Consider the following 10,696-nt stretch of genomic DNA (forward strand, 5'->3'; position numbering starts at 1 on the left):
GTTTGACTAGTTTGCTCTCCGGTACCTTTGCGTGCGTGCGCGATCGTTCTGATGAAACTCCATACGATATAGGTGAAAATATAATTCTTCGAGTACTCTGGCTTGCATCGCCATTCACCTCTGACCAGGCGGTATCGATGCGGTACTCTAAAACTCCAGAGGGTTCTTCAGGCTCACTGAGCATCGCAGCCGAGCTTCAACCTATCGAAGCCTGAAATCTCAATTGTTTCTGCATCGGGACAGAAAACTCGGACAAGAGTTTATTATGTCTTAAACTCACCCTACGAGAAACGCGATTCCGATCATTGCCATGGCGAAACTCAGAACTGCTAGGACCTTGATGACCAATGTGGCGACGTTCAGGTAATCATCGATCATGGACAAGAATTCGACAATGGTAGGTCCACCCTCTACGTACTGAGGACGAGTACTCGTTTGAAATGCGAATCTGAGTCTGCGGGGCGGCCCTTATCGCCTGAGCTGGCTGACAATGAGTGTGGGATTTTCGGTTTTCGGCTCACCATCTCTTGCCAAAAAAGAGGCAGAACGACCTTCGGGAGATTCTCAGCTGCTTCGCTGCTCGGAAGAGAAACAGTAAGGCTGACACCGTGCTTTATACCCTCTGAAAAATTTTCTATGGAGATAGAGACGGTCCCATGGGCTCCACAACCCGATTCTTACATCAGATCCGAGGGCATTATAAAAATGCTGGCCTGTATACGTCCGCGGACTCTGACTGTCATTCCTGTCGTCTTAGAAGCGAAGGGAAAGTTGAGCTCCGAGTTGGAGGAGAACGTCATCTGTCTCATCACTCCCTTCTGGGAAAGGCTGACGATCGGCTTCGCTCGTCGACGATGATCGCGAGATAATTTCCGGAAAACAGCACGCTCATACTGAAGTGACCTACTGGCTCATGGTCAATGATGAATTCATGTTTCGATGCGTTGGGTTTCATTCCGGTGACTCGGGACTCGAAGAGAGGGTCGGCTTGGAGAAAGTGCGGAAGGGATATGAACAAGGGGGCCCCCTTCTTGCAAGGTGCAAGTTCAGCAATGCCTGGAATGAAGTTTCTGGACGCTTTTCCCGCCTCCTTACTTAGTAACTTATTTATTCTTTGTTGTATTACCTAGTCACTTGACAATACCAAGTTCTCAGTGAGGTTCAAAGTGCCTACTGTGGACAGTGAATCCCATACCTTCTCACGCGGATGTTCGAATGCGAGTGTAATTATTTTGAACAAAAATCCTTCATCGGCCGCTGTCAGAAAATCTTGTGTTCATTCTCTTACCTGAAGGTTGACGGAATTCCCTGTCGTAGCAGAAGTTTTCTGGATTGTCCTCAGAGCTTTGGAAATTGTCGATTGTCAAATTGAATCGACGAAGGCGAATGTCGTGCCATGCGACATCTCTCTGATACCGAGTCGTAATTGTGCGGCACATGTCCGGCACGTAGATGCGCGTGCTACCGCTCTCGTCCATGGGAGGCTTCAGGGTACCGACTGTAATAGAAGGAGTCCTCGATGCTCATATTCAACAATGACCATTCAGCACTCCACGGGGGAGCGTGATTTCATGTGGCGATTCTGACTTTTCTCGAGCACGACGTTCGGATAGGTCACGTCTCATCCATCGATCGGGACCTACATGTTCCGTCGACGACATTGCACTTAGGCTCCTGCCAAATCCTCCGAATGCTGAAAAGCCCTTCGAATCTCGGTATCGGAGGGATTTCATCTACTGCATTGGAAAGAATCTCGAATACGCAACTCCGACCCACTGTTCTCCGTTCACCGAATGGATCCTGTTTAGATCCTTGATACTGGTCTCACCCGTATACATGTTGAATATCCCTGGATTAGTGTCGTTTTGCTGGGAATGGAATTTTCGGAGGGAGTGAGAAGCGTGGAATCGATAATCTGGCTCGAGACAGGAAATTCAGGGAGAACGGATCGCTCATGGAATCTTTGGGACGGAGAATTGTCCCCGCTGGAGCGATGCGGTCATTCGCATGATTCGTCGCAGAACAAACGCGATCCCCCTCCCAAGGCGGGGAGAAACGCAGGCTATAGGACTCGACGAATGCGCCAAGCGCAATGTATCGGACACGCGTCTTAGTCCCTTACGTCAATGAAGAATGTCACTGCCACCAGGACTTGCGCCGTACTCACATCAACGGCGAAGCCGAAACGATTGCTCTTGTCCTGCTCGTCTGACACCGAGGTCTCGATGCTTTCGGTCAAGTGAGCTAATGCGATGAGAGTATTCGGTCTTCCTCCATAAGTCAACTCTCTGACTGTGTATGTCTCGACTGGTCTCTCGGCATCTTCCATATTACCGAGAGCTAACCCGAGAGCCATTCTGGCGAAACCAGACATTTTTTCTCCCTTATTCAACGCAGCCTGTGGATGGATTTCTCGATTACCTATTTAGCTCAAAGTGAACAAGATTGGGGGTGGATGTGAACTCATTACTCCGCCATCGAGAAAATACAATTTTTTGGATTGACCACCGGAGGGGAGAACGATAATCCACTCAACGGCTACTATTCGGTGCTCGTGTTTCGGAAACAGTACTGTGTACATGTGTATCGTGTAAGCTAATCGAAGCCATCTCGCCCTTTGACCTCCGATCATTGCGTGGATAGTCGTTTGTTCTAGCTGTGACGACTTACCATAAGTGGAACATTGACAATGGTTATGTTCGTGTCTTGATCATAGACGCTGTTAGCGCTGTCGAAGAAGAAGACTCTGTGTTCTTCGAAGGAAGTCGTTCCGTTGCCGTGGAAGACGACGTTTTTCTTCGTTATGTTCACCCTGGAAAGAGGAATAACTCGCACTTCGAAGGAGTCGCGAGGGAAGTTTGAGAGCGTAGAATCGCCCGTGAATGGGTACTACTTCGACAAAAACATGAAAACGTATGAGAAGGATTCGCTGAATAGCGAGCTGATGACCCCCATCACGATGAATTCAACGCCGTGCAAATAACTCGATTTTTCGTGGACACAGAGTTCGTTGGCTGAGATGAGTCCGACAAAGCTCGATAAGATCGATCGAATCGGTTGATTCATGCGATCGGATATTTTCGACGCCGCGCCGTGGCTGGCAGGAGGATTTGGCTACCGGTCGATGGATTCTGAGAGTTCGAGGTGCCCGCACAGATAAGAGTAAGGATAATCGGAGGCTCTTCGCGTGAAATTCGTATTCCCGGCTCCCTTGTTTGCCGCTCACGCGAATCGAATGTCACCATAGGATGCTATCCCACTGAGCATACGAAGAGTAAACGCTCACCTGTACCAAAAAGGTCCGATTTCTTCGAGTACCGGCTTTTCCCCAAGTCTAAAGTCATCAGCGTTTGTCAAATTGAAGAGATACCAACCGACTCTCGTGTCGAAACTTTCCGATGCGTCCTTCCACCAGGCGAAACCCCGAGAATCCGAGGTCATTACAACTTTGCTGCTCAATGTCTTCCGAAGAACAGACTTGAGGTTCAACAGTGCTCCGACTGAAACTATGAGCAGAGGGAGTCCGCACGTCACGAGTGATATTCCTAGAAGGAAGGTCGTTGAACATGAAGGGTCATTATTTGTGTCCCAATTCCTGGGAACGGTCGTCGAGCGACATTCGATACCTCTGGAAAGAAAAGAGACCCCCACGAGAATGAGAAAGTCTCGATTGTTGAGAGCTCAGAAGGATTCCACATTCCCGCAGCGATGGAAACTCGATTCCGAATTCCCCAACGATCAATAGTGAAATAGTATGTACCTAGAAGAGTCGTCGCGAGACCTCTGCGCGTCCTTCTATGTACTATTGACGCGAGACACACAGATGCGCATCTACAAATTCCTAACTCTAGGGATTTGCCCTGAATCAGGAGATCCGGGTAGAATCCGAAGACCCGATGCGGGAAGCCTCACTCATTACCTGCTCTTCGTCGTGAAATCATCAGATTGACTCTGTTATTGAAGGAGCTATTCCGCGATGATAGGGCAAAAATTTAGATCAAAACGTGTACAGCTTCGTTTCCCAAGGGCGTTGATGTCGGCAGATGGGATTTCTTCCAGCGCTCGGTCATCAGAGGGGAATTCTCCGCAGGTCATGATTCTAGCCGAAATTCTTCATCCGAATGTTTCCATTTATCGCTCCCCCGAATATCGGTCATTTTACAGTCGTTCCCCGAATATTCACCAGCTGATTTGGCGGCGTCTCTCAGAGCTCGTGCTCGAATGACCCGACGAATGAAAGCTTCTCTAATGAGCTCATCGTAGTATGCGATATCACGATGAGCTCACACCCGCCCGGTTCCGATTTGACCGCCGCGGCCAGAGGCGGACCCGAGCGTTCTCATGTCGACATTTTGCCGTCGTCATGAAAGTATAGTCGTGGAATCGTCGAGACGGAGCAGACAGGGGCGTACGCAGGGGGGGGGCTAAGGGGGCTATAGCCCCCTCCCAGATGGTTTCTTAGTAATGCTGTAGTATAGGAGCGAATCGCCATATTGGATTTCAGCCCCATGCGGAGACCCGATCTAGCCCCCCCCAAGAAAAATCCTGCGTACGCCACTGGGAGCAGAGTCCGATTTTTCATTTTTCTCTCCTGCGTTCCGATTTGTGGACCTAGAATACCGGCATACAGATCAGTCACGAAATAGTCTCGGTGCCTCAGACTAATTTCAGCTTCACGGGCAGAAATTTGAGCTTCGGGAGCCCGAGCAGCGATTCAGATCCTCTGTGTTGATGATGAATGAGATTCACCGCCAACGTGACTAATTATTGCTCGAGACGCTCGGTGGACTTCGTATGATACACATATCATCCCTCGCGAGCTTTTCGTTGCGAAAACAGCTCGAAAACTTCCTGAGAGACGCCACAAAACCAGCGCGCGAACTCTCGCGGAAAAGCTTATCAGGTGACGATTGCCGGGAGAACCGAGATTTGGCGAATAGATAATCGGGGATGAGCGGTGGGACCCGCCAAAGTGAAGCCTTCCATGGCGCGCGTGAACGCAAGTAAAGCGTCAAAATCGGCTTGGGACAATATATCTTATATTGGACAGGATTATTCGCTGATTGAACTCATTCTCCGGCAAAGCGTCGCCGGAAGAGCTGTAGAGTCAAGCTGTCGGGAGCCAGAGGCGCGGACATGCGATGACGCGCGTAGAAAGCGGAAGAAGTTGGGATCTTAGTGGAGGGAGGTCATCGTGGCCATGTGGGCAGCTTCTCATTCGTCTCCGAGGCGCAGGAAGCCTGCAACGTGCAGGCGAAGATATCGGGTTCGTCACAGCCATCCAGTATGCTCCCGACCGATCAGCCGACATCCATGCATGCAATACCGAGGCTGCACTGAGATCGACTTATACGAACGGCCCCGACGGACTACGGCACCATAGCGCCGCGGCGCCGTGAGAGCACTACAAAAGCACAGGACCGACGCGAAACGCAAATGACGGGGACACTGATGACGCGAAGTCTCTACGCAGATCCCTCTCCCACGATGCTCCCGTGTCACAGACCACGAGCATCTGCCCTTTTTTCCATTTCCCGTTCGCCGTACCGATTTTCCGTGTAGTGTGGACTAATGGACCGAGGAGCCATCGTCGTTCGAGAAAGAGCTTCCCACGTCCGTCATCAAAAATTATAGACTTGAAAAACAATCGAGCCCGGATGATTTTCGTGACGAGTCTGGATCATTGATGAATGCTTTCGGTCGAGACCAGCGCATCTCATCTCCCACAGTCCGGTACCACACTCCGAGCTCAACGAAGTCTCATGCGTTCGCGAAGTCGGGTGCGTGCGTCGTATCAATCCCGCATGTGGAATAGGAGACCCTGAGAGCTTCTAATTAGCCGGTCAATGTCGAAAGTTTCGGTATCCGTTACACATATTTCGTTGCATTCCTGGACCTTGGACCTAGTGCTGCTTTAATGAGCAATCTAGGACGCAGCGCTGCGCCAGACCAGGGTACTTTTTTATGACAAATCCTGAGACGGGCGCTATTCCTGTCCACCGCGGACGAAAGAATGAGAAACCCGGAGCATCGCCTCGGGTAGCGACACGGGACACAATTCAGCAGCGCCAGAAGTCGAGCGTCAATCACGGCCGAAGAGGGGTTCAAGCATTAGGGGCTCTGAGCCTCCGTCTCCTGGATGATGGTTCCAACCGGAGCCCGTTGTAGGAGCTCCATGTATCCTCTGGATGTTTTGAGCGCCTCTGGGCCTGCTCTCAGCGACAAGGACTAGGCATCTGATGTCTGAATTTTGTCCTGTTGAGAGACGACGATTTCATTATCGAGATCGACGCACGTCCCAGAATGGTGTGCTCCGAGACTGGGAGCTGAATGAAGCACGAATTACGGCCCCGTACCGGCAGTATCATGGAAGCTCGCCTAATTGTTTCACTCTTCCGTGCGCCGTACCGATTCGCCGTGGTCTACGGGTGGAATTCTGTTTTCGACAGTCGAGGAGTCGTCTTCAAAACGATTGCGATCTCTCTTCCCTTTGACTCCCGGGAACTTTCAATCAAGCTTCCGGATTGGCACAACTTATCGAGAGCCGATATGCGATCAGATCGCGAGGCGTCGATCCTCGCATCAATTAGCGCGGAGAGGATCCAGACTGAGAGTAGAGTCCAAAACAAGATTGCGGGAATTTGAATCGAGCGAATCGGAGGCTCTTTCTCATCTTTTTAAAAGAAGTGTTGCAGACCCGAATACAATCATTCGCAGTGACTCAGCGACGATGGCTTCTCCGGCAGGCACATACGTTCTCTTCGATCCAGCCTATCCCGACATCTTCGAGCTTTCCAGGAACCCTGGACGGTCGAATCCTCCAGTTGCGGAGACGCGTCCGGTCACTGTCACAGAATCAACCTATGAAAATTTTTGGTGCACGAAGGATCCGAAACCCGAAACTCCGAGTATTGAACCGATAGTCCGGAGCGAACCCATCCACCCTGTGGGATTCAACGGTCACTTGGCGAAGGTCCTCAATCGCGACCCGACGCCGACGGTCCGATCCAGTGCCCGACCTCAGCCAAGGCGTAGGACGTTCCACGGGGATTGCGCGGCGATCAGCAACGCCCTGAGAGGACGGAGTACAGTGAACGCCGATGATGAACCTTCAGAATTCATCGAAGCTCTGGACATCGCGGGAAGCGAGGAGGGAATCTCGCGGAAGCAGCTACAGAAGCGTCGTCCGAAACGGCGCCTCAACAAGGATTGATAGTCAGGTGCGCTCCAGGTTTCGAGTGAGGTGATTCCCGATAGAGTCAGACACGTCAGCTCCTGCAAGGTGTATCGACATGATCCCATGGAAGAGTTTCGGAATAAAAAAGGCATTCGGAAAATCACTAGTGACATGCGCATAATTCATCATCTATTCCTGTACCGGATTCCTCCGATTATGAGGCCGATCCGCATAAGAGAAAGGGCTGTATTTCCGACTTGTCGAGAATATGAGTCCTCCCTTGGAAGTTAGCCCGAGTCCGTCCGAGATCTCTTGAATAGCTTGAGAAACACCTAAGTTCTCTTTCTGATAACCTAGGGGCGGCGCCGGACTGGGATGGAGTCGAAACTAACTGGAGCCACCGACGGTCAGAACCTTCGAACGAGACTCGAGACGCTGCAGCAGATGCTCGATCGAAATGATCCAGAATTTATCCGAAGACACCGTATGTACGGTGCCTTCCTGTCTCCTCGACTACGGTGAACGATTTCTTCGAGATGGGGGATGAGCTTCTCATAGGTACATAGTCGAGGGAAGTAAGGACAGCAGAGTCGCTAGGTATTATGAGTGACGTTCCCGAAAGTTGAGGGGGGGGGTCGGTGCGCTCCGCCCCAGGCATCAAGGTTCCAGGGCACCGAAATGGCCTGGAGGAATGCCAAGAATGGAGGAAAGTTTCGACTTGGTGACTTTCGAACTCAATCGAGAAATTTTTCGGGATGAAGAATCAAAAACGAAAGTTGCATCGATAGATAGTACAGTGAGCTCCAAATACAGTGAGCTCCGCTTATTGGCACCACCGTATAATCGGAACCTCGTTCTAATCGGACCGAAACTAGGATTGCCGGATGAGGATTCCAAATCATTTGTCCGGTTAGTCGGACCAACCGCTTATTAGAGATGGCTCGGTCCCGATCTGGTTCCGTTAAGCGGGGCCCACTGTGTAAATCTTTATGTGGGCTGGTTTCAACCCTTGTGTTTTCAAAACTTCAGGGATTTCCCACAAGATTCCGTCTCTAGCTGCGGAGAGGTCTGTGGAAGGATGTCATGGTTTTATTCTGCACACCGTCACTTGGTTCACGTCGGAATACCGGTTTGCTTTTTCGCTTGAATTTCGTTGTTTCCGATATCGATTCGGACTTTCTTCGGAAGTCCGAAGAAAGACGCCATTTCTCTTGACGCTCGCTCGAGATGACCATTGGCTTCTCTTTGAGTAGAGAGAATCTCCTCCCTTTCTTATCTCTTCTTTCAGTATTCTCAACCGTGGAACCGTGTCGAGCCGAGCAAGCAGCGAATGTTCAGACGGGTCTGACGATCGTTTGCGCATTCCTCTGTCCCGCTCCAACGAAGCCCACGGAGCGAAGGTTTCCCGACAAGCAGTCAATTGAGTCCGGAAAGCTCACACAATACGGGTGGCTTGCTTTACCTTAACCGAACAGCTTCCGCCTACAATTCTCGGGCCATCCTAGCGTCAATATTGGTCCCATGAAAGAAGTTTGTGGCCACCGCCGAGCACTGAAATTCCCGAATGAGACCCCGGGAATGTGCTGGGCAGGGAGGAAAGTCGGGCTACCTGCGTTAAGATCACCGCTGGAACCATTTAATTCATTGGTCTCCGATCACTCGGTTGAATTGAAGCATTCCCTGGGAAATATTCCGAAGGTACAATTCATGCTTCCAGATGACGTACTTCGGCGCGACCGATATCACGCGGGGCTCGTACTTGCCAACCTTCAAAAAACAGAGTCAAAATCGTCTCGCCGGGGTGACTTCTGCCATTCCCGGACGAAGAAAACAAACAGATTTACTTCATAGAAGATCATGTGACATACCGATGAATAGGTCGGACAACGCTGCCGGTTCGATTCCGGGACGAGGGGAGATTGGTCGGGGATTGCAAGAATTCCTCCATGAGCGCAATTCGTTGGTCCGCTTTTCACGAACTTTGTTCCGCCGTTTGTTGTCCCCTCGAGCTGCGGTTGTCGCAGCGCAGCGCGATGGGTTTCGCTAGTATACTGATGGATGTGGATGAATAAAATTGAATATCAAATGTGAATTGAGTTCAAATCCAAGGGGAACATCCCATTGTGGGTCAGACCTGCGAATCGATAACGTCAGAGGCACGGTACGCCCCCCGGCAATATTGTGATGAACGTCCCTTGGATGAACTCATTTGCCTTTTTTTCGCACCTCAGGAATGTTATGAGGAAGGCCCTGGTGACCGGAGACCATCGCGAATGCATGAGAGGTGTGAATAACTGGATAACTTGATGAATGGTTCGACAGAGGATGCTTCGAGTCCATAGGGGCCGAGAGATTTGGACAAGAGCCTCGCGGCTCCCAGAGAAGTCCGCGATCTCGAGCTGCGTCCAGGTATGAGATATATTTCGTCTCGCCAATCGGGCTTATTTCGTTCGAGGTAATCGTCAGCCGTGGCCCGCCAATGAGATTCCCGAGTTTCTCTTCGAGCATTAGTGCGATCAGCTTAGCGAGAGTCAAAGCCTCGCAAAGCGTTGAGTCAGACTACAGTCAAGTGCCGCTAACTTGTAAAATTCGGGAGTAGGGTTTGAATATTTTTTCTAACTTATGAGTTAGGGGAGGGTCAATCTAGACCGGATTAATTCGGACAGATGCGCGCTGATTATTATCTGCCCCCATGAATGCAGGCATAAAATTGACGATAGTGATCATGAACGGATATCTGCTTTAATTTATTCCATCTTCTCCATGCGGATTTACGTTTTTTAACTTATGGAGAGTCCTGACTATGTACCCTACTCAGTCTCTACTATCTACCGTTCCGAGCAAAGTCAGTCCCCATCAATACAATTCCCGTCTTCAAAATACAACCAAACAACTAAGGCTTCGATTTCGAAAAATAATATCGAAGATCTGCCTGTCTTTTTTCCTCTAGAATGTCACAAATAACAAGATCTCGATACTGATGTAGAGCCCTGCTGATCCCTGGAACAATATTTTGTCTCTGAGAGCAATGGTTGACCAATGTAGCCAAGGCTCGGAGAGCCTCTTGGCCGGTCAAGAAACCACAACTGGGCTCCTCGAAGGGGGACTCGGGTTCTTCATCCGAGGTTTCGCTGAGGACCTCATTGTGTTCAGGCTCGAAATCATCGGAAGTCACAAGTTGCCGATCAGCCTGAACGAAGTCCCCGAAAGTCATGGAAATGGGGAAACAGTCTCGGATAATCATTCGATCCGGTTCGTCTATGTCATCGCTGTTCTCACTTTGAGCGCTGGCATTCCGAACGTTCGGGAGGCATTTCTTGAAGCAGTTGAATATGGTGGAAGTTTTGACATCATCCCAAGTCTCTCAGGAACCGGATTCCCTGGAGCGAATTCATTTCGTTCACTTGACCGGCCTGTGCCATGGCCCAGTAATGTTCGACCAGCTTTTTTTTGTACAACTGTTTCACGTTACAAATGATGCCCTGGTCCATGGGCTGCGATTCTCGACATTTTTCCGCG

At 50.3% G+C, this 10,696-nt stretch overlaps 1 protein-coding gene across 1 annotated transcript; it reads right to left on the reverse strand.

Annotated features, from left to right (window-relative positions):
* Window positions 1-276: 276 nt before the first annotated feature.
* LOC100907226 (scavenger receptor class B member 1-like) lies at window positions 277-3,441 on the reverse strand. Its single transcript, XM_029111394.1, has 10 exons — window positions 3,287-3,441; window positions 2,671-2,812; window positions 2,168-2,398; window positions 1,777-1,868; window positions 1,644-1,693; window positions 1,289-1,498; window positions 908-1,056; window positions 682-752; window positions 522-576; window positions 277-417 (listed from the first exon to the last, which is right to left on the reverse strand). Exons 1-10 carry the CDS (start codon window positions 3,439-3,441, stop codon window positions 277-279), a joined length of 1,296 nt encoding a protein of 431 aa, XP_028967227.1.
* Window positions 3,442-10,696: the final 7,255 nt, after the last annotated feature.

Source organism: Galendromus occidentalis, unplaced genomic scaffold (assembly GCF_000255335.2).
Source record: "Galendromus occidentalis unplaced genomic scaffold, Mocc_1.1 scf7180000077438, whole genome shotgun sequence".
Taxonomy (NCBI): domain Eukaryota; kingdom Metazoa; phylum Arthropoda; class Arachnida; order Mesostigmata; family Phytoseiidae; genus Galendromus; species Galendromus occidentalis.